At 39.7% G+C, this 24,534-nt stretch overlaps 1 protein-coding gene across 2 annotated transcripts in view; it reads left to right on the forward strand.

Moving 5' to 3' along the window:
- Positions 1 to 5,073: 5,073 nt before the first annotated feature.
- The window catches only part of UPF2 (UPF2 regulator of nonsense mediated mRNA decay), a 50,190-nt gene continuing 30,729 nt past the window's right edge, over positions 5,074 to 24,534 (forward strand). For both annotated transcript variants that reach the window (XM_029958087.1, XM_008926182.3), the window contains exons 1-7: positions 5,074 to 5,448; positions 7,092 to 7,871; positions 12,154 to 12,314; positions 13,333 to 13,530; positions 15,100 to 15,249; positions 18,629 to 18,732; positions 19,050 to 19,135. In XM_029958087.1, the coding sequence (XP_029813947.1) occupies positions 5,093 to 5,448; positions 7,092 to 7,871; positions 12,154 to 12,314; positions 13,333 to 13,530; positions 15,100 to 15,249; positions 18,629 to 18,732; positions 19,050 to 19,135 (1,835 nt within the window). In that variant the 5' untranslated portion in view covers positions 5,074 to 5,092. The remainder of the gene's footprint in view (positions 5,449 to 7,091; positions 7,872 to 12,153; positions 12,315 to 13,332; positions 13,531 to 15,099; positions 15,250 to 18,628; positions 18,733 to 19,049; positions 19,136 to 24,534) is intronic.

Consider the following 24,534-nt stretch of genomic DNA (forward strand, 5'->3'; position numbering starts at 1 on the left):
GTGCCGTGGAGTTGTGTCAGAGAGGATATCGGGAAAAGGTTGTTCGCCCAGAGGGTGGTTGGGCACTGGAACAGGGTCCCCAGGGCAGTGGTCACAGCACTAAGCCTGACAGAGCTCAGGAAGTGTTTGCACGATGCTCTCGGGCACATGGTGAGATTCTTGGGGCTGTCCTGTGCAGGGCCAGGATCTGAACTGATGATCCTTGTGGGTCCCTTCCAGCTCGGAATATTCCGTGGTTCTGTGAACCTTCTGTGCCAGTGCATGGGGTGCTCCTCTCTCTGCACTGTGGTTTCCTGCTCTGCTCCTTGTCTCACCTTCCAAAACTTGTGGCTGAGTTTATTTTCTCCTCGTTGACCAGGGCATTTTCCTGCTCCACCTTCCTCGTTTTTCTAATGCACCTTCCCTTACTTTAAGAGAACCCTGGTTACATTTCATTCCTTGAAACTTTTAGCTTTCCAGTGGTGTGATAACCAGTGATGGAGGAGTTTGTTGCTCTGTCAGATTTTTCAGCTGGTCAGAAGTGGGGACATCTTGCCTCATATCCCCTCATTTCTTTCGTAGTAGAATACCTGCAAAAAGGACTGTTTATGTGATCAATTTTATTTCCAGTGGCAATAAAAACAGAACATGAAAAATCTCAATATGTTTAGTTTAATAGAGCTGTATTTCTCCCCCCCATATATGTGTTTGCAAGGATTGAGATTCTGGATCATGTTAATGCAGACTGTGAGAACAGACTTTTTATTGACTCGAGAAGATTGATTTGAGGGCCACGGTGTTGGTGTTTATCCTTTATTCTGAATTGTGACTGGGTTAACGATGCTGAATACCTCATATGACTCTGGTTTCCTTGAGAGTAAGTACATAGATGCTTTTTCTTAAATGTTGCTTCTGTATCTCAAGACCTGTTTCTTAAGTTTCTGAGCCCAGAGTATCATGAACCCAGTCCCACCACTTTTTCAAATTCCAAGAATGTTATGAAGTTTAAAAAAAAGTAGAAATTTAGGTACACTAAAAATGTCTTAACCACAAATGAGTTAAGGTGTGTCAAATATTGGAAAATTAATAGAAGTAGTTTTCTCTGAAAAAATAGTGTCTGTAGGCACTGAAACTAAGGAATGTCAAAGCATGTGAGTGTCACTGCAGAAACGGGCTGCCAAAGGCTTGTGGATGTTTGTCTTGTCTCTTTTTTTCCTCTGTCCTTCCTAATTTTCAGCTGTGAGTGCTGGTTTGTCTGTTGGCTCATGGAGTTCCTGTCATTATTGTGCCTTCTCATCAGTACATCTCTGTAAACACGAGGTATTGAATAGAAGTTCTCTTAATGTTTCCATACCATCCCCTTAATTTGAACCAAACTGTGTCTTCAACCTAATTCCCTCTGGAGATGAGACCCAGGCGAGCCTGCTGCCTGTCTTGTTTCCACTTGTCCCTGCTTCCCACATCTTTTGAGCCTTTCAGCCAGTTTCAGTCCAACGAGGCAGAAGTTCTGAAGGTCTGAACGTTCCACAGATCTTGTGATAACTGGCAGCTGAGGGAAAGTAGTGAGGTCTGGCTCACCATTCCTGCCCAGGGAGGGGTGATGGACCCCGGGACAGTTGTGGGGCAGTTCTGCACCGTCTGTCAGAGGAGGTTCCCCGCTGGATCAGCCTGTGGATCAGGGCTCAGTGCGTGTGTGGCTCGGAGGCAGCGGCCGCTCCGCCTCCTCCTGCCGCGGGGGTTGGTGTAGGCACAAAGGAGCTGGCAGAGCCATCGGAAAGGTTTGGGAGATAAGGAGCTGTACACGTAGCAGGCAGTGAGCAGTATTGTAACACACCTGTTCTGGGATACAGGACAGGAATCTGCTGTAAACAAGATTTTTTGGACACCAGTGTTCATGGGAAAAAAGTGGATAATACTGCCCTGTGGTTGAAATCATAATGTGCCTGATTATGCTCCATCCCTTTACTTTTTATCCCATCTTCTCTGTTTTGCTTTTGTACAAGCAAATGTCCCATACATCTCTAAAACAGAATTCTGAGTTCCTAAATTTAACAAGAGCTTGATACCATAATGATTTTGGTGGTGACCCTGTTGTTCAAAGTTACATGTGTAGGTGGATATTTTGTTCCGTGATGGGTTTTTTGTTTGTTTTTTTCCCGAATTGTAATTGAATTACCCTCTGACAATAGGTGGGGGGCAAAGATAAAAGCTGGAGTATTGGAATTCTGACATACTTTTCCAGCATTTCTTTAATCATAAACAACCTTTTTCTCAAAATGTTTTCCTTTAGAACTTAGCTCCCAATTTAGTAGCTTTCAGAATCTAACGCTTTCTCTTTTTAAAATGAATGTGTTACTCTATTGTTTTTTTTCATTTAATTGGAGAGTCTCATGCATTGTTCTGTCTCACCTACTAGCGAGATATTATGTTGATGTGTAAATGCTGAAAGCTTTCCTTGCAAACCCCTTTTGTTGAAAATGGTGGGAGGGATAATTTAGCTGTCTCAAAATGATGGAAATTCCAATGTGGATTCATAGTGAGGAAAAAATTCAAATAGTTATTGTTGATTTTAAAACAGGATGTGTAGAAGATTTTCATCTCCCAGGTGGAGCTGTGAGGAACAGGTCCCACTTGACTGGCCTGCAGAAATAGAAAAATTAGTTCAGACTTTAATACGAAGAGGTTTAGGGGGCTGTTTAGTTGTCTGGGTTTTGTTGACCCCTTCTCTCTCAGGTTAAGTACTGATTTCACAGTGACACTGTTTTAAGATGATGTAGTTCAGTGTTTTTGAAATCCAAGTAGTTCTAAGATCTTGAGATGTGAAATCTTTTAGTTGTAGGACATGCATTAGGGAGCCAAATTTGCTAGTGCTCGTTTAAGCAATGCTGATTTGATTTCCATAAATCAGTGTCAGAGACATTTCTGCTTTGGTGCTGTTGCCAATTGCTGTCAAACAGTCCTGAATAGGTTCCCAGTTGGTAAGTTGTCACTGCCTATATCTGAATACACTGTGAACTTTAACATTTTTTTTCTTTAGAAGACCTGGACAAGCACCTTAAATATTGTAACACAGAGTTCCATATGGGTGGGATAGTCAGTATGTCAATCTGTCATCTTATTGTTTGGGAGGTGGGGGAGGAAATGTGAAATACTTACTTAGAAACAGAGATTTTCTTTAGTGTGGTGTCTTACTTGTAAATATATTTCACAATAGTTAAAAATAATACTAGAAGCACCCTGCATTAGATTGGCATGCAAGTGTCTCATCATCCACTCTGAGTAGATGCAGGAAATCTGTGAATTTAGCACGTTTTCATCATCCAGTCAGAGTTAAATGTCAGAAAGGCAAAAGTAGGGGTGTCAGCTGGGAATCAAACTGGTGGTACTGATAAAAGCAGTGATGGTTCTTCAGAAGGGATCACATGCAGTGGTGTCCCATCAGTCCCACCCATATATGCATTTAACTTGAAGCATGTGAACATGTGAAAACTACTTTTTGTTTTAAGAGATCAACGTAGCATGAAGTAAATAAAGCTTAGGTGGTTCTAATTTTCTCTTGTGGTCCTGTTTGGCCCATCTGATCCTGTCATGAGTCAGCAGAATGCCCTTCATTAGGGACAGCTGCATCTGTAGTACCAGGAGTTACCCATCAGGGTGAAGAAGGTGAGTCTTCCTCCTCTATTTGGTACTTACAAAACCACATCTGGACACCACATCCAGGTCTGTATTCTCTGTTCCCAAGGAAGGCATTGACACACTGGAGTGCCACCAAGAACACCAGGAGGCTGGAGGACATGATAGGTTAAGAGAAACAGAGGGAACTCGAGGGTTTCTTAATCTGTGTGAATAAAAGGGGAAATCTTATTATTGTCTTAAAACAGTCTAACAGGAGAGGATAGAGAAGATGGAGCTGGCTTCTTCTCAAAGCTGCACCGGGATAGGATGAAAAGAGGCAGAATCAGGATAAGGCATAGCAAATTCCAGGGAAAGCTTTTTCAAAGTGTGGTTATTCAGGTGCTGACAGAGGGGCCCTTGCATCTCTGTCAATGGAGATACTAAAACCTTAGGTAGCCAATTCCTTGATCTGATTGGACCTGCCTGGAGAAGAGGGATGAAGGCTGAACTGGGTGCCCTCCACAGTTTCCTTCTGATCAAAATTATTCTGGGATTTTTACCCTTTAGTGTTCAGTATATGTTACCTCTTGTATCCTCAGCCAAGTGAAACCAAAGCTTAGAGGGCTGGAAACCCTGAAGAGGCTAAAGCTCCTACAAAGTGTTGGTTGAGTAGAAGGAGAGAGGAACTGTAGCCTTGAATAACTCTTGATAATTGCAGCCTTTCTGATATTATTTCCATTTGTTCTGCTGACAGGGAGGTTTGTGTGTCTAGCATAGTCAGCACAGCTCATTCTGCAGCTGATACTTGTGCAGCTTGAGTGTTGGAGAAGAGTCCTGGAGATGGCTGGGGAAATCTTGGGAAGGGTGAGGAAAGAAGGAAGCAAGTGGATGCCTTTCCAATGGCAGGCACTGGAGCAGGTTGGCCCCAGGGGTTGTGCAGTTTCCTTCCTTGGCAGTTTTCAAGGCTGGAGCTGGAGCAGTCCTGCCTGACCTCATTGCTGACCCTGCTTTGAGCAGGAGGTTCAACTACTTGAGGTCCCATCAAACCTGCATTATCCTGGGATCCTAAGCAGTGGAAGGGGGAGTGTTCTTACGAGATGTGTAGAAGGGTCAGTGAGGTGCAGGTGCATGCTGATGAATCAAATACTTAATTATTTTTAACTTTGCTTTCATCAGTTGTGTTGTTTTTGTAGGTTTTTTTTCAGATGGGCTTCAGTATATATTCCAAGATCTTGTATTTCTTGGGTTGTAAAAGCATCTTGAGATGCTTTTACTTTATGCTGAAGACAACTTTGCAGTACAACACCCTTACAAAATTGTTAGCTTTTACCTCTTAGGTCCATTCTGTAGTTCAGGAAAACTGAAACCTTTATTCTGATGAGTCAGGCATTTGTGAGTTAATTGAATATGGGTAGGCTGTGAAAAATGACTAAAATATCAACAGCAATTTAAAAGTACTTCTTTTCCTGTGATTCTGCAGGTTTGCCTGGGTAACACGATGCCAGCTGAGCGCAAAAAGCCACCAAATATGGAAGAAAAGGAATCTCAGCTAAATAATAAAGAATTTAGTGAAAGGAGACCAGTGAGCACCAGGGACAAGCCAAAAGAAGATGTCAAGGTTGGCATGAAGAGAGAGACTTTAAAGGTTCCTGACGATAAAAAGAAGAAAATGGAAGAGGATAAAAGAAAGAAGGAAGACAAGGAACGGAAGAAAAAAGAAGAGGATAAAGTAAAGGCAGAAGAGGAACAAAAGAAGAAAGAGGAGGAAGAGAAAAAGAAACTTGAAGAAGAGGAGAAAAAGAAACAAGAGGAGGAAGAGAAGAAGAAACAAGAAGAAGCAGCTGCTCAACTAAAGTAAGTGGTCTTATAATGGTTTAATTGTGCCAAATGCTGTAGTTCTGCTACCAGGATTGTGGGCAGAGTTATAAAAAATGAACTGTTTGAGTTACTTTTAAGTTGCCTGTAGTGTTTTAAGTTTTATGTGGCTGGCTGAGTATGCTTTATGACTTCTACATCATTTTGAGTTTTCACTTGTAACCTCTGTTATTTTAGTCTCTGATATGGAGCTTTGTTAGTGTTCTGCATGTGATGACCATGTAATGCACAGTTATGCTTGAATAAATGTCATGGTTTAACCCCAGCTGGCAACTCAGCCCCACACACCCCCTCACTCCCCTCAACAGGATGGGGAAGGGAATCAGAAGAGTAAAAATAAGAAAACTTGTGGGCTGACATAAAGACAGTTCAATAGATAAAGGAAAAGCTGTGTGCTCAAGCAAAGCAAAACAGGGAGTTCATTCCCCACTTCCCCTGGGCAGGCAGGTGTTCAGCCTTCCCCAGGACAGCAGGGCTCCAGCAAATGTCACATGACTTGGGAAGAGAAGCTCCATCACTCTGAACATCCCTCCCCTTCCTTCTTCCCCAGATTTATATGTGGAGTTGTATGGTCTGGGATGTATCCCTTGGGGCAGTTGGGCTCATCTGTCCCAGCTGTGTCCCTTCCCTACTCCTTGCACACCCCCAGCCTCCTCACTGCTGGGGTGGGGTGAGGAAAAGGCCTTGACTGTGTGTAAGCCCTGCCCAGCAGTAATGAAAACATCCCTGTGTTATCCACACTGACTCCAGCACAAATCCAAACCAGCCCATCAGGCCACTAGGAAGAAAATTAATTCTGTCCCAGCCCAAACCAGCACAATACAGAAGCAGTTTCTTTTAAGATGGAGAGCTGTTAGCACCATAAATTTTGGAATACATACTATAACAGGTCTGCAGACCATAACAGGAGCAAATCTACTCTGAAGAATGACTGTCATTTCTTTCAATCAAACATAGACAACTGATACCTGGATGGCAAACTCAGAATGTAACCTGACAGTTTAATATGTGATATTATTAAGACAGTGTTTTTTAATATGTTATCCAAGGGTACTGCTGTGTTGAAATGGCATCATTAGACTAATAAAGCTCAGATTCTGGATATTCTTATCTGTGTTAAATGTCACTTTTAAGACTGAGGCAATGTGATAGCCAAATTCTAGCTGGGACAGATATATTTCACCTATTTAAAATTTTCTGTGTAATTTCAGTAGTCTGGGAATAAAAGATTTCCCTTAACTGTGTAATACAGTGACATGTTGAAAGACTGTTGTGTTCTTTTGTAAGAACTCCATCTCCAGTTGGAGTAAATGGAGTTCTATGTTTATATTTTTGAAGTCTGTTTGGATTAATATGTTCTGCCTAGAAGTATTTAAGAATTATTTTTTTTCAACAAGTAGTACTTGCCTTTTGCATTACAAAAATTAAACAGAATTTATGAAGCAGATGCTTCAGCTGTCTAGGATTAACTTGGTAAATATTTAAGGAGAGAGTATTAAAGGGAAATTTTTAGAATTGCTGAAAGGTTTCCAGCTATGACCTTTTTTCCTTTGAACCGATAACCTGCAAGCAACAAAATACTTTGTCCTGTAACAAAAATGACTAATTTTTGTGTCTCTTAGGGAAAAAGAGGAAGCCCATCAGCTCCATCAGGAGGCTTGGGAGCGCCACCAGGCACGGAAAGAGCTCCGCAGCAAGAACCAGAACGCCCCGGACAACCGTCCCGAGGAAAACTTCTTCAGCAGGCTGGACTCCAGCCTGAAGAAGAACACAGCTTTTGTCAAGAAGCTAAAAACCATCACAGAACAACAACGGGACTCCTTGTCCCATGACTTTAATAGCCTGAATTTAAGCAAATACATTGCAGAAGCAGTAGCTTCTATTGTGGAGGCCAAGCTGAAGATCTCGGATGTGAACTGCGCCGTGCACTTGTGCTCCCTCTTCCACCAGCGATACGCTGATTTTGCCCCTTCCTTACTTCAGGCTTGGAAAAAACATTTTGAGGCGAGGAAAGAAGAGAAGACTCCCAACATCACCAAGTTAAGAACTGATCTGCGTTTCATTGCAGAATTGACAATAGTTGGGATTTTCACTGACAAGGAAGGTCTGTCTCTAATCTATGAGCAGCTTAAAAACATTATTAATGCCGACCGGGAGTCCCACACCCACGTTTCTGTGGTTATCAGCTTCTGCCGGCACTGTGGGGATGACATTGCTGGTTTGGTACCCAGGAAAGTCAAAACTGTGGCAGAGAAGTTTAACTTGAGCTTTCCTCCTAGTGAGATAATTAGCCCAGAGAAACAACAGCCCTTCCAGAATTTGTTGAAGGAATACTTTACGTCTTTGACCAAACACCTGAAAAGGGACCACAGGGAGCTACAAAATATTGAAAGACAAAACAGGTGACACTTGAATGTTGTTTTTTATTTATGAATTAAAAAATAGTTTATTTATGAAATGCCTAGGTTTGTTGCAGTATTTATAAACAAAGTATGTTGTAGTCAGTGTGTAGAAGACAAGTGTGTTCTGCATTGTATCTAAAAAACTAAATTTGATCTGAATACTTAAAAAGCAAAGACAAAACAGACTCTTCAAATATCTTTAAAGAAAAGGCAGGTTGACCTTTAGCTTTAATTCTCTTTATTTCCTTATCAGTGTGAGAGCAGTGCTGCTTTCCCAGCTGGTACTGTCCTTTTCCAGTTGGCACAATCTGATTTTTCCCTTTCCACCCACGTGTATCTAATGGAGCATATGCCACAATGGCTTGGCTTGTTTACTTTTTTGGTGTACCAGCATGGAGGACAAATTAGTTTACATTAACAAGGTATCCATTACACTTTAAGGTGGGCAAATTATATAGTATTATATTAAAGTAGAGGGCATAGACAATTTGATTCAAATCTTCTTAGATATCTGTATATAATACTAATATTGCAGAGTATACACAGCTTTGGGATCTGAATAATGTTTTTCTACAATGTTCACATTGTTTAATAATTATTTTCTTTAAGGCATCCTGAGTTCTCACTATTGGAGCCAGCCTAAACTCAGCTGCTGGTCTTAAAACAGAGTCATTCTTAAATCCTTTTGGAAGCACAGAAATGAACATGTGACTGGGTCTAGACACAGGTTTCAGCTAAAAGGCTGGACATCAGTCCAGGGTTGTATGTGTGGCTGGAATACATTAAAATTTCATGTTCCCCAACCAAGGATCAATTGTGCCTGATGGATTTTGTGCTGCAGTCCTGTCTGGTCTCAGTCAAACAGGTGTTGTATTTCACAGGAGTGTAAACTGACTTTTGAAGTACTGTTGTTTCTACAAGTACCTTATTAGTTTAAAGTGAGTTATCAACTCCATTGTTATTTTTTTTGAGGTAATGAATATGAACCTTTATCCTTTCAATTGTAATTGGCTCTGGGCACGTTGGTTCTGGGTGGCATTTCAGTGAGTGGGTTTTGTACAGCCTGTATGAGAGGAAATAAAGGAAAAAAAGTTTCCAAGAGGTATAAAGTATGTTAGGAAACCAAGAAGAAGAAAGACTGTGAGTGATCTGAGAGAGGGAAATATACTTTAATATTTACTTGTACAACTGGGTAAGAGAGACTGGATAGAGCCCTGAGCAGCCTGGTCTGATCTCATCACTGAGCCTGCTTTGAGTACATCAGACAAGGGACCTCTTTATGCTCCTCCTCATCTGAATTATCCCTGGGGACATGGGTGCAAAGCTTTGTTTTGGGGAAGGAATGTGAAGAACTACCATTTATCACTGGATTAAGAGAACTCTATTATTTATCCCTCTGAACTTTAAGGTGTTTATTTTAACTTCTTAGTAAAATTGAGGAATAAGTTCTGTTAAAGAAACAAGCCATCAAAAAATTCTCCTACCAAATTTTATTCACTTACAACATGTTAGTAAGAGAGATTCTTGGCTTTTGCACAGTATGGAAATGCAAGTGAGGGCAGGACAGAAATTTGCCTAGTAGGAGGTCTGTGAATACTTCCTAAGCTGTGGATTTTGGGAGAGTGATTGTGCAGTTGGTTGGTTACTTGCTTTTGTATTTTTTTCTGTGGATAGGTGTGAGTTTTTGGGATATTTTTGTTTGGTTGTTGGATTTATTTTTTTTTTTTTAACAACTAATAATCCTATTGGATAACACAGTTCTCCATGTAATAAAAATCTGGTCCATTTTGCTGATAGCAGCAGTTTTTATTCATACTGTTGTTCCAGAATCAATGAAGTGAACAGGGAGTGAACTGTTCCCTCTTGTGCATCAACTGTGTCATATGTTTAGTTTATGACATTTTGTCAGGTAAATAACTCATAGTTTTTTCTGTGTCAGGAGAGTGACTGTGAAATAACTCAAGCTGTGCAGATTGGTTAATTGAAAATTAATATCCTAAATTAACAGTGCATTAGTCCTGTGTTATCTGCAAATCATTTAGGTAAAATTAAAGCATTATTATATACAGGGGTTTCTGGATAATTGGATGATTAGCAAAACTACCTTGTGTTATGCTTTGACAGTAGAACCTGGTGATCTTTTGGTTGCACAGCTGAGAGCACAGCTAAACTTGTCAGGCTGTATCATTGGAAGGAAACAGCTTCATTTCCAAATTCTGGAGAGAGTTTTCAAAAATGAGTTAGATGTGGAAGAAACTTCTTTGGTCTAAATGAAGGATGTTTTTAAGCTGTGCTGAACTTGCCTTGTGGTGCTGTGAAGAGACACAAAGTAAGACAAGTGCTGTGTGCTGTGCTTTTAATTGTATTCAGGACAGAACTGTGCTTTTTAAAGTTTGCTTCGTGTGTTAGAGCTTCCTTGAATTTGTTAACACTTGTCTTCTGGGAACTGAAAATGAGAACTGAAACTCTTGTACTGTTGTTACAGCACTTTGCTTTTTTGATTTTTTTAATAATAGCACAGAGCTTCAGTGCTCGTGTTTGTAAGGCTGCTGGGGTATTTTAAACTTAAAATATGTACATAATGGACAGCTGTCTCCATGGAAAAGCTGTGAGCTGGCACTTAACATGTTTCCCAATCCAAACTGAACTACTGCACTTTAGAAATTGTCAGTGGTTATTTAATTAGTTAATTTTTCTTGCTCTACTTTGCAGGAGCGGGTAATACATTTTTATATAGGTGTCAGAGGGACAAGAAATAGAACTTTAGCCAGCATTGCTGCTTCTTGCCCTCTGGCCAGACACCTGTGCCCAGTTTTGGCTCTGAGCAGGTCTGAGGGATTTTGTTGCTCGCCCTGGGAATGTGTTGTGTACTGAGATGACTTTTGTTTTACAATTCAGCTGCAGCTCGAAAAAAGCCAAGACTGATATCCCTCAACTTACGTTGCTTAAACTATTTTAGAATTTTTATGCCACAAAATATTTATCTTTTGGCAGGACTGTGACTGTAATACCTGTTGCTTGATGAGAGCCTAATGGTAATGGGATCATACAAAGGATAATGCAATGACACAACCTGCTTCAGGAATTGTGGCATTTGCACCTTTTTTCAGACTTCTGATGCTTTCATGTCAGGGCAGGGGGCCTTGTCAGTGGTTCCAGCTGGTTAGTCCAGGGTTGTTAACATTGTTCAAGCTACTGTAAAACAAATTGGAATCAGCTTCCCTTTGGAAGTCCATGTTTGATCTGAGCCCATTTGGATCTTGGCTGTAGTTGGCCCCAAACAGCTCATGTGGCCCAAAGTGTTCCTTGCTGGTAGAGAACTGACTGTGCCTTGTCCTTGTAAGAACTGCTCCTGCAGAGGGGATGAATGGATCGTGCCAGATGGGAAAAGGCACTTCTCAGGAGCCAGAGTTCTGGATGAACTAGAACAGTGCTCATGAGCAACCAGATTATTCTGAGTTAACCCGCAATCAAGGATGACAGGATCAGACTTCTGTGGCAAGTTTTGGAGTACCAGAGATCAGTATATTTGGTTAAATTACTGAATGTTCTTGGTGTTTTTGGTCAAAATATCAAGATGGTCTTAATTGTACTTTGGGTAAGAAAATAGAGTTGTACTGTTCTACCTGTTCTCCTGAAACTGCTTTATGGTGCACTTGTAAGCCAGTGACTGTTCCTTCAAAAGCAAGCTGCTTTTGACAACAGATCTCAGTTTTCAAAATGAAAATTTAAAACACCTATGAATAGTTTCATAAAAGAAAACAAAGAGCAACTGAAAAAAACCAAATGTAACTGCTCTTAGTTTGGAGCAATAGTCTTGAAATAACTTGGTTTGTTGGAAACTCAATGGGCTGCTTTTTAATATGCAATTTTTTTTGAGCCTGCTGGTGATAAAAGCCCATGTAATCATTTAAGCAATGTGGAAATGGATTGTTGCAGGTGCAAAGCAGTTTTTATCCAACTTTGATGTAAGCTGAATGTTCGAATTTAATACACAAGTTTTTTCATAGTGCAGGGCTGTCACAGCATAATCATGGCAAAAAGTAAGTTGGCCTTTCTGTTTGGCCCTTGGGCTGTCCCATCCTCAGTGGGATTGGAGTTGGACATTCAGCGTGGTTTGGAAAAATAACAGCATTGCTCAAATTTTTGCAATTGCAGTCTAAACTGGAATTCTCACAGTTCCCTGGAACAGAGCAGGTTAACTTTGCTCAGAGCAATTCCCAGTGGTTCAAATACACTCTAAGGAAAAAGGTTGTCTTACTGTAACTTTTGATTTTCGTAGGCGCATCCTCCACTCCAAGGGGGAGCTGAGTGAGGATCGGCACAAGCAATATGAGGAATTTGCAATGTCATATCAGAAGCTGTTGGCAAATTCTCAGTCTCTGGCTGATCTTCTGGATGAAAACATGCCTGACCTTCCCCAGGAGAAACCAACACCCGAGGGTAAGCCAGGTTCTACAGAAGTAAACAGAAGCTGGGCTTGGCTTGGGTGTGGTGAGGAAACCAAGCAAACCTTCCCACTGATGGTTGTTTCTGCTGGTTTTGTTTCATTTAGGCTTTCCCCATGAAGGATATCCATGAATGGATAATACTTCATTTTTTAATTAAAGTGATTAAGCCTGACACGAAACCATAACTATTATATATGCTGTGTGTAGTTATGGTAACTTAAGTAATATCTCTTTAGATTTGTTTCAGGTAAAACAGTAATAAATGGACAATGAAAAATGTTTTTAACCTGATCCTTTCCATTTAATATCATACAGTTTTTAGTATTTAAAAACTGTTAGAGTTTTAAAAGCTGATATTGTTCAAAAATAGGCCTGAAGTCTATTTTGGGCCATGATGTTATGAGCAGGAACATATTGTTAAGCCAGATAAGTGACTAGGTGTGGCTGTCTGACCTCCTGAGCACCAGTGCAGCTTTTAGCTGACACTGCTGTTCAGTGCCTTGAAAATTTGAGATTAATTGGGATGTTGAAATCCTGAGTGTATCTTTTGCCTGAAGTGATCTTGAGCTTAAAAAAGCTGTGTTTCTTGAATACCTTTAAATTTAAAATTATTCCTTTAAAACTTCATTCTTAAAATTCAGTGGGGTACAGTTCTTCATACTCCAAGTGATTACTTTTATTGCTAATGACATTAAGTCTGTTATAACTTTCCTTTCTAATACCACATAATGTGCTGCTTGATTTTACTTGATTTGACTTTCACTCTGATGCCATCTGCATTTTCAATCAAAATCCAATTTACTATTTTTAAGATAATGTCATGATATATCTGATATTAAGATGGAATTGTTAAAAAGAGGTGAAAGTATACATTGCAATATTTAGGTGAAAACAGTGGTAGTAGTAAATAGATTAACATTTCTATGTGTATTTTTATCTTTAAGGAACCTTCCTGTAGAAGATCATAAATTTGTGTAAATAATTTTCTAATGGTTTCACTGTTTTTGCAGAACATGGGCCTGGTATTGATATTTTCACACCAGGAAAGCCTGGAGAATATGACCTGGAGGGGGGTATCTGGGAAGATGAAGATGCCAGAAACTTCTATGAGAATCTCATTGACTTGAAGGCTTTTGTGCCAGCAATTTTGTTCAAAGATAATGAAAAATATTCCCAGAACAAGGATTCCAGCAAAGATGAATCAAGAGGTAGGATGCTTAGATGAGTATTTATTTGAACATCTCTTGTCCAACAGCTGTACAAATTTGATGGAAGTAATGAGTCTCTAATGGAATAATTTGTGGTGATCAGGACAGTACACCAGTTTGGATCAATTTTAGGGAATAAACTTTGTGGAATGGGGATTAGCTCTGGGTATGGCATTTAAGAAAAAAAGTAAATGCATTTTAATATGGATATAATTTTTAATTTAAAATAAATGGAGGTAAACTAGTGTGTTGTAAACAGTAACTTTTCTGCAAGAAACGTGAGAGTTTTCCTTCTCTGAAAGACATCAGTGTTTGTTTTTTCCACTGTTATTTTTTTTAGTAAACTGTTAATGGGAGCTGACTTTGTTGGTATAAAATTCCAGTAGGTTAATAGGCCTGGGTGGTTCTTGTGACTCAACCCTCTGTTCACAGCCAGGCATTGGCCTTAGTTATCTTTAGTTATAAGGGGATAAAAATCACTGGCTCAAAGTAGAACAGAAGGTGCATGTTTGAATAGTTCTGAAATTTTCTTATGAGAATCTGTAAATGTTGGAGCAGCTTCCCCAGGGAGGCTGGAGTCTCTGTCTTAAGATATTTTTCAAAACAACTGGAAAAATACCTGAGAAATATGATGTGAACAGTGTCCATCTACTTGGAGCAGAAGGTTGAACTGGAGACCTCACTAAAGTCCACTCCAGACTAATTTTGTCTGTGATTCTGAACAGGTTGTTTGTTTTGTGAGTCTGTATTTCCAAATGATGTGTGCACTGCTTAGTTGTCACATTTTTCTTTAAAAAGTTTAAGTATTTTAATAAGCTTATTTGCCTTGATTTTTTTGTTTGTTTGTTTTATGAAGAATAATTACAAATAAATGCTTGAAGGAGATTTGAAAGAATAGAATACTCGAGGTGCTAATCTCTTGGAAAAATGTTCTATGTCTTGTAGTCAAAGAAAAATATTAGTTAGTCCTTTCTGAATCTTTATCTAGGGAGTTATAGTTTCTTTTCAAGGAAAATATGGTTTTTCTTTGGCCTCCTGCATAGCATGTTATCTCTTCAACACCTTCCTCTGGTTCTGCTTTTTGCTTTTTTCTTCATCTCCCTAAAACACTTTCTGTTTACTTTGCTTTGTCAATTTTGTTACCAGCTCAGCTATGAAGAATATACAGTGAAAACACAAAATTAGTATTTGCATGTTTGAAACTGGCTCTTTTTGAATAGTGTTGGTGACACTCATTTACTAAAGGATGCTGGTTTTCTGTCTGACCTCCCCAGTATGCAAGTTGGGTTTTTTTGGCTTCACTTTTCATGTGATGACCTGGCAATCCTTAACAATACAGATGAATGTTTGCAGCTTTCAGGTGGGTGGGTAAAGCTGTGTGAAGGATATCAAACCACTGAGACCTAAGAGATGAGACAATAGTCTCAAGAGATTGATATTCTTTGCCCATTTCTTTTAACAAGATTAAGACACTGAAGAGGTGTAGGTTTAGCAGCATCATTATTCTTGCATTCTTATCATGCCTGTGTATATTTAGCAATATAATGTTTTTACTTAACTTTTAAACAGATTCTAAAGATGCCAAAGATAATAAAGAAGCACCTGGAAGCGAAGATCTGGAGTTGGAGCTGGAGAATCTGGATATTAATGATGATCCACTGGAGTTGGACTGTGGAGATGAGGCAGAAGATCTTACAAAGAAGCTTCTTGATGAGCAAGGTAAAAAAAATAGGTTTTAAGGATTCTTTTTCTTCCTTATTTGTTGGGGTTTTTTTGAACTTGATAGTTTTTACTTTGTAGATTTTTAGAGTGCATTCAGGAGGAATGATTGCTTTATTTATTTATTATTTATGAGACTTGGTAAATAGAAACTGCTAGGATTGTGGTCAAAAATGCTTTTGTAACAGGTCATTCAGATACCAGTGAAAAGTGTTATAAACAGGTGTATGCAGTGAAAGTTACTGATTTCTTCATACAGCTTTTAAAAATAATCAAATGTAAAGGCAGTTGCCTGAGAAGTGACTACAGAGAGGTTTGTAGACTTCAGTGCATAAATGATTTTTCTTATCCAATGCTTAAGGTTCTAATAAAATATTTTATGGTTTTAACTTCTCTTGAAATCTAAGATTCAGCTCTGCCTTTGTCTTGTTAATTGATAAAGATTTTTCTTATGATGTTAGATCTTTACAAAGCAGGATTTAAGAATTCTAACCTCTAATTACATGTAAAGGGCTGCAAATGGCACCTCTGAAAATCTGGCTGTGCTGGTTTTACTGGGGGAAACAGCAGCACAGTGTTTCTTAAGACTTTTTTCTTATGATTTACAGAGTTTTCTTTTAGTAGTACTGAACAGGAGAAAAAAAAGAGAAAAAATCATAGAGGAGCAAGTGAGGTGTTTTTCTTTGAGCCCAGTTTGTAAGACACGTCAGGTTTGCTGCTTTGGGTTGCCAAGGACCAGTGGAGATGATTTTCTTCCATTTCTGAAACAGGAAATGTATGTCTAAAATGTGGGGAAAAAAAAGAATCACATCTAGAGTCATCTAGGTTCTGTGGCTTAAAACTGAAAATCCTACCTGATCTAGTGAATTTATAATTTAATCATCCCAGAATGGTTTGGGTTGGAAAGGACCTTGGGGATCATCTAGTTCCAACCTCGTGCCATGGGCAGGGACACCTTCCACTACATCTGATCATCTTCCTCTGGACTCTCTCCAGCAGGTCCATGTTGTTCTTACACTGGGGGCTGGATGCCTCCAGCATGTTGACCACACCACACAGCTTGGTGTCCTTGGCAAAATTCCATAGGGTGCACTCAATCCTGCTGTCCCAGGAAGAGTTAAACAGCACTGATCCCAGCCCCTGAGGAATGCCAGTTGTCACTGGTTTCCATCTGGACACTGTTAAAGAGCAGAAATTTAAAAAAATACCTAAAAATATTAAGAAATACTTTGTGGACTTGTGGGACTGGATTCTGAAAACGTTCCTCAGTGAGGCTTTGATTCAACAGGATGTTTGACATGAGTTGTGCAGAGAAGGGGGATCCAGCCAACAGTTTGCCCCCAGTGTTGGTTTGTACCCTCTGACTGTGAGGGGTCCTGCATGATCAAATTCCTTAGGGAAACTCACCCCTTGGAGGAGGAGCTGCCAGCACTGCAAAGGCACTTCTCTTACCCCCACTGTGTGGGTGATTCTGTACAAAGGGGACTGGAGCTTTCAGGCAGAGTTTCTAGGAGAGAGCCCCCTGGAAGGTTCTAGTTTTGTGAAAATTAAGATGTTGACAGCAAGGGAGTCAGGGCTTTCTCAGAAAATGTGTAGGGAGAATGGAGGGCAAGTAACTGTTGCCAAAGGAGAAGATTGTTTGGTACCAATTGTTGCAGGAAATGACTTCAGGAAGTCTTTATTGTCTTCTGATGCTTTTTTGGTTCTGATATATGAAAATTGCAGGGCTACCTGCATTTCTGATTAAATATAAATGTGTTTGAAAAGAAAAAATACTGCTTTCAATTTCTACAGTGATCATACTGCTTTATTTGTTTTTCACTCAGATACACTGTTACAGATAGTCTAACCATAATTGTTTAACATTACTACTTGCTGTAAATTTTTAAAAAGGGTTAATGCAATTTTAAAATGTGATCATGATGAAAGACTGGAAAGCAAGAGGATCAGTGTGAAAAGCAAAAAATTAACTAATTTTTTGCATGAAATGCATACTTTGTTCTTTACCTTAGTGAAGGGAGCCCTGACCAGTTTAATTTCTTGTCAGTGTAAAATTCTTAATTTTCTGTCTGAAGTCCCAGACTTGCTTCAGGTACTGCACAAGAGCCTTTCTACTTGGAAAGGATCCACATACTGTTATCAGAAAATAGAATGTGAGAATATCTGTAGGTCTCCAGTGGAGGAGAGGACAGTGAAAGAGGAGATATATTTGGGGAATTGCTGAAATTTAATATGATAGCAGGACCTCTGGAAAGATTGTCTGGAAAAGTGACTGAATTATCAAAGACTTTTATTTATTTCAAGGCCATTGAGCCAGTTTCAGTAGAATACTGAGGTGAGACAACTAATTGCTGTAAGGGAAAAAGAAGGAGACAGGAAGGTGTGCTATATATATTTAAATGGAAAAAGGCATTAAACCAAGATTTACAAATTGCTGTGTTTAGGCTGTTGCATGTTAGTGAACTCTAAATATATGAGTGAGAGAGTCAGGGTTCCATTAAACGTGTAAAACTTCATGAACCTCTTTTGTCTGAGCATCTGGAACATCTTCCTTTTCTTCTTTTTACTCCTTCCTTAATGAACTCTTGTCTCTTGTTCTTCCAACTTGTAGTTCCTGTGCAAGAGGGGAGGAGTAGCTTTGATCTCTAGCACCTTCAGGACTGGGTGGCTGGCAGAGCTGGCAGTGTTCCTTGGAGGAATTCATAGGGTTTCTCTAAGCTCAGCCCCTGCCCCCAGCAGGTTCCAAAACCAGGAGAGAAAGTCCTACAAGTAGCCACTTTATCTCTTCCTTGCAATAACTTCAAAAAGGAACTTGAGTCTTGCAGGATAAGGGTTGTTTGTTCTGTGTAGCTTGTAAATGCAGAGTGACTTCACCAGTGTTGGGTGTTTTGTAGTTTACTTGGGTGTGATTTCCACCCCACCATATTCTCTATGAAGTCTGTCTCCATTTTCCTTTCAGATCCCTCTGGGTATCCTTGTTACTGCTGAGCATCCTCGAACTGAGGCAAACCCAAACTTCATGGTGCTCCTTTCTCAGGAAGCAATGTTCTCTTGGGTTGCTTTGGCCAAGGAAGGGCTCTTTCCAACTGTTGTTGTTATAGAGCAAATAAACTTTTCTCTAGGACTCAAAATGTGGTATGCTTCAGACATTTTCCATAAGTTTTGCAATTAGAAGGGAACTGTAGGGCAGTTGGTGTGGTGAGATCTTCGTAGTTGATGTCAGAATTTTGTGTTCACCTTATATCTTATTTTTTTTGAATCTATGGATGAAGATTTAGCAACTAACCATTACAAATGCACTGTGTTTGGGGAATATGATGGTAAATCCTTATATCTAGTGGCTTAAAGATGTCTGCTGCTTGTTTACTTGTTCCTTTAGAACAAGAGGATGAGGAAGCCAGTACTGGATCTCATTTAAAACTGATAGTAGATGCTTTTCTTCAGCAGCTTCCAAATTGTGTCAACAGAGACCTCATAGACAAGGTACAGTCATAATTTTAATTTTTTTTCACTCTTAAAAGCCAAAATGCTGGATCATATAGACCAGAAATAAAGATTTGAAGCTTTGAAATCTGTCAGTAGCTGGATTAAATTTTAATTAGTCTGTATTCCTGTCCCTGGACATGTTTTCTAACTGTGTCAGTTCCATACAAAAGTGAAGGTTTTGTGATTGTTTTTAAAGCAGCTGCCTGTAGTAGGAATAGCTCTGTAAAAGCCACTTTTGAAAAGCATTTTCTACTGCTTTAAATAAAACCCACTCCATTAAAGGTGAAGCACTGCATTGACTTTTCTCTTTATAGGCAGCAATGGATTTTTGCATGAATATGAACACAAAAGCCAACAGAAGAAAACTTGTACGAGCACTTTTCATAGTTCCTAGACAAAGGTAAGAACTGAAGCTGGATCCATCCATTCATTATTTAACTTAGCTATGGATTTTTTAAAACCAATGTATGTTCCAAGTTACATTTGCTTAGTCCACTTATGGAATGGCTTACCCTGGAGCACGAAAGGAATATTTAAGGTCAGTGATCAGTGAATTCACCACAGTATTTTGCCCAAAGTTAACATTTTTCTTAGTTAATTTATTTTTTCTCTGGTACTTGGTGTTTATAGCAGATCATTTAATCACTTTTAACCATGAAAACAACAGCAAAACCCACCTCCTACCAGAAAGGGAGGATATATTTCATTCAGGACAAGTTGCATTTTTCAGTGTGGATGGTTAGAGCACAGTGTAGTTAAGGAAGGAGGACTTCTTGTGATATGTTAATTCTGATATAGCACACAGCCTTTATAACAGCCTTGTGTCTGCTGGAACAGCCAGTTCTGGGCCAGCCAGTTTGAGCCTCGTTTGTCCATGTACATCAGTCCAGGCAGAGCTTTTGCTGTTACTCCTTGTCTCTCCTTGTGTAAGTGGGTTTCCTGCACTTACAGGAAGAGCCTTTCTTCCAAAAATGGTTGGAAATATTAAAAGAAACATTGAATTAGTTGGAAGAATAATACATTTCTCTGTTCTCTGGTAAACTTGGGCCTCAAATAGGTGAATTAATGAGGAAGTCACTTTTCTTGCTCCACCTTGCCCCTTTTCTCATGATAAGTTGTTTGATGCTGCTTTTAGTTTGAAGTGTTTCATGATCATCTTGGAATTCCTGTTAGAGTTCCCACTGCTTTGATTCCATTCCCTTTTAACACTGGGGGGAAAAACATATCTTGAGTGTCTGTCTCAACATGTGTAGCTTTGAATAAACACACTTTGGTGTTTGGTTTTCCTTACAGTTAATCACTGCTTGCACTGTGCTTTCAACCTTAATTCGAGCCTATTTCTACATCCCATCTGTAATAAGCATCTGCTGTGCTAATAAATAACCCTTAGCTGTGTCAAACCAGTGGTTTGTTTTCTGACTGGAGCCATTAACCTGACTCTACATTAAAACTCGTTTTTGCAATTAGAAGTGCATGTAATCTTTCATTCTCTTCCATATTCTTGCCCCTATAAATTATGGGTTTGACACCTCAGTCTTTGGAGAGGCCTGATTGTGCCTGAAATATGAATTACTGACAGAGGAGACAGGCACTTAAGTATCTTCTGTATTAGGTGTAAAAAGGTGCTCTTCAGCCCAAATTTAAGTTGCAGAAGTAACATTTCTGTTCTCAGCCTGCTGGTATTCATGACATGCATCAAAACACAATGTGAGAAGAACTTCTTTTTCACAGCCTAGAACATCTACAACAGTGTAAATCAGCAGGACCACTTAGACTTTTGTCTTCAGCTCTCCCATAGTAGAGATTTTTCCACGTTTGCAAAATGGAAGTGGCTTGTTGTGTGGTCTGTGAGCATGGTGTGATGTTTGTACCACAGCCCTGTATTTCTTCCTGAGGGTGTAGATTCTGGCTTGCTCAAACTGATCGTTAACTCATGGAACCTCTTTGAAAATCCATTATTTTCTTTGCATAAGCTGCTGAAGTGTGCAGGTGATAATGACCTGGAGGAGCTTGTAGGCATTGTGCACAGCAAAAGGAGGTACTTTCAAACAGGGACAGCATAATGGCTTGTAAATTGAGCAGTGTGATTTCACAGGTGGCATGAAAGCAGAGTTAAATTCCCAATATATTGTACTATTCAAAAAGTGTCTTTGATCAGACTGTGATATGAACACAGTTAAGTTCCTAGAAACCCATGTAGTAGTGTCTGCATTGCCACTGATTTCTTGTCTTCCCCGTGGTAGTTCCATTATCCTACAAATTTCTTTTAAAAATAATAATTTGAAAGGATTAACTTTTCTGTAGGAGCTCAGTAGACCCGAATAGATGGTGGGGTTGGCTGGAGGGGCTACCACCTTCATGACAATTTTGGTCTCTAATAGTTGGGAAATGTTAACATTCCATGTACAATTCCTTTTTAATACCTTTTTCTGCTGTCTGCTCTGAGACCTACTGCACTAGTGAATACTGGAGCTTCCAGCTGTAAGATGTTAAGTTCAGTTGTACATATCTGCCTGCTTTAGTGATCCAGTGCTGGGCTACTTAGCAGGAGAAGCAGGATGTTGACTGAGATGCTTGTTCTGAACCACAAGCAGTTGTAATGTAAATACCAGCAGCTGAACTGCCCACAGATGGAGAGGATTTGAAAGGGCCATCTATCCTAATATTGAAGTTACTGTACTACTTTAGTTGATAGAGGAGCAGTTCTGCTGTCTGTCTTGAAATCAGCATTTATAATCCTTCTTGCTGTAGAAAATTCCCTGTATTCTGTAGCACACTGCTTCGAGGCCTTGTGTGCTGTGCATAACAGTGCTTGTGCTCTGGGTACCTCTTCACTGAACCATGGGGGTATGTCTTGTCTTTCCATTATTGTTGTTCCATGCTAGTTTTCACTAATTCCAGGTATTTCTACAATATCTCTCCAGGATACCGTGGGAGAAGAAAGCTTGTTATGGTTGTGTTTTTGAGGAGGGTTTTTTGTGGAAGGTTCAAAGGAACAGTGTCCTTGTAGGATGCAGATAAAGCAGTGTGTTTTCCAGAAGCATTTAGTTTCCAAGAGTATTAGATAATGCTGTCTAAGTCTGCCTGTTTTGTTGGCAGCCATAATGAGATATTTCAATAACAGAATACAATTCTGTTTCTTCCCTTGAGATCACTTTTGGGAAATGTGCAGACATGACACTTTTACCAAGAAAGGGTAGAAGTGGTTTTATGTTTGAGGAGCAGTGCAGGCACTGTGAAATCAGTCATTATGTGATGTTGCCAGGGAGCTTTCCTGCTCCCACTAGGGCTGGATAGATTGGGACAAACCAGGATTCTTCGAGACAGAAAACTTAACTTGATAAAAAAGGCCATTTCTTCCTCAACTCACTGTAGATCAGTGTTAAAATACACCATCTTTGCCCTGCTCTCTTGAGTAGTGATGAATGGGTCACATTTACATTTTCAGCTGTGATTTGAACCTTCAACCCAACAGAACAGAAAGCCTTTTAAAAAGATTTTTCAGTGCTAGCATCCAAGTGGCTTTCAGATTTGCACTGGAGGATTGATTTAAAATTAAATATTAGCCTTTTAATTCAGTCAGTGAATTTAATGCAGGCAGTGAGTTAACCCATACTGCTTACAGCCTTAGGGCTTTTATGTGTAAGTCTTTGCTGTCTAACTGAATTATCTTCCTGTACAGGTACACATAATTATTTAGGTTTAACTGCATGCTACAACTTTGTTTAATTTTTTTTAATTTCAGAGAGAGAAGTTTGAAATCTCTTTTTAGACCTTAAATTCTAAACTATTCTACACATATGCTAAGCAGTAAATAGGAGCTGTGCTGGCTTCTGATATTTTTTGCCTTTCCAATCTATGGTGATCTGGGAAAGTTGCAAGTTTGCTGACCAAGAGATCAGCTGTTCCTGTGGAAATTTTTAGCATTCTTGTTGATTGTTCTGAATTCAGAAGTTAGCTGCTTCTTAAGGATTAAGGATTAAATACTTCTGCACATTTTAACTCACAAGTTGTAAACCTCTTATGCATCTCCCTTCTTTCTGCTCTTCATTCTGAGAATTCTCAGTGGCAAGGTCCTTTGTGTCCAGTTGAACTCACCAGTGTCTCAGTGGCCTGTCTCAACTGAGGATAAAATTCAGGGATGTGCTTGAGATCAAGGAGTTTATGCCAAGGCAGAGAAATAAAGAGCACTTCTCTGGTAGCATTCCCATTCCACAGCATCCTTCTCTTCCCATGGAACAGTGTGGGTGGCACTTTGTACCTGTTCAGGCCCTGTGAATGCACTGCTTTTGTCTGGATTATGATTATGCTGGTGAGGCAGGAGTTCTTGCTCCAGTGTTTAGTTCTTTAAACTCTGTCCAAAAATCCCAGAAATGAAGAAATGTACAAAACACCCCTTCATTCTTTTTGGGTATAAAATTTTGGATGCATCCATTTTACAGAGATTGCTATTAGGACTTTAATTGAGAAAAGTTTTGGTGTGGGTTGTTTTTTGTTTGTTTTGTTTAAATAAACTAATACTTGAAATTCTACAAAGAAGACAGGCTCTTAGATATTTCACTGGAGTGCACTTCATGTGATCCTGAGATCTAGAGCTGACTGGATTTCAATCCACAGTATGTGGTTAAAATGACAGTGGTCAGAAATAGTGGTTTTTTACTGTGGTGGTATTTATTCGGGGTGCTTAACACAGACTTCAGAGCCTGACTCAGCCCTGATGCCAGATCTTGCTTCATGATGTACCAGAGCAGGAAGAGAAAGCAATACTGTGGTGGGGTTTTTTTAGCTGATTTCTTCCCCTTCTCTCAAGAGGAAGAAACGCTTTTGGAGAAAACAAAGCACTGCAGGTACCAGTAGATGGTGCCACTGATACTGCCATGTCTCCACTGCTGAACACAAACTTTGGTCTCCTCTGAGGGGGAACTGATTCAATCCCTGATTGCCGATGTCAGAGTCACTGACCCAAGGCTTTGCTTTATTATATTTCACCTATTTAGAAATGCCTGGTCTTAGTGTGGTTCCCCATGAAGAGACCTTTTGTGTCCTGTGAGGGAATAACAACAATGTGCTCTAAGACTTTAATTTTCCCCTGGGTATGTTCAGTTTACAGAGATGAAATTATTGGCTCTCAGCAGGCAGGTACTTGTTCAGATCAGAATAAAACTTTCTGGTATTTGTCTTAAAAGAGATGCCAAAGAGAAATCCCCTCAGTTAGAATACACCCCCTCAGTTCAGCCACAAGTTTAGCTTTTGTATCTGTGTGTGAAGTAATGAGACTTTCACTTCTTTCTGAGTTAATGGCTAAATGCTTAATAGCGTGTATGGTAGTAATTTGCTGTGGGTAGTCAGCCTTGAACTAGCTTGAAAAATGTAAATACTGCTTCAGTTATTAATTAACAAAAGAGATAAAAACTGTTAAATAGGTAACTGAGGTACCTGCAATGTTTCACCAGGAGTTCCATGTGTTATCAGGGGGCTGCTCAGCTATGCCTCTTTCAGAAAGTATATTCTGATGCTCCTAATCCACAATTTAATACCTCACTGTCTCCTTTTCTGCACGTGAATGTGCTCTAGTGACACAGAATTAGAAAGGTGAAGGGAGGCAGTCATGGATGCTTTGTTTTGGGGTTTTGGTCTTGATGCTTTTCCAGTTTTACTTTGTGCCAGGACAAGCTCTGTGTATCGACTGTGCTTTTGGATTTTTTTGTCAGCGTTTTTTTTCTTTTTCTTTTCCTTTCCTTAGCAGTAGGGAAAGCCTTAATCCTTCATAAAGTGTAAACTCAAGATCCATTTCTCCCT

The sequence above is a fragment of the Manacus vitellinus genome, unplaced genomic scaffold (genome assembly GCF_001715985.3).
Source record: "Manacus vitellinus isolate BGI_N305 unplaced genomic scaffold, ASM171598v3 scaffold_13_pilon, whole genome shotgun sequence".
NCBI lineage: Eukaryota > Metazoa > Chordata > Aves > Passeriformes > Pipridae > Manacus > Manacus vitellinus.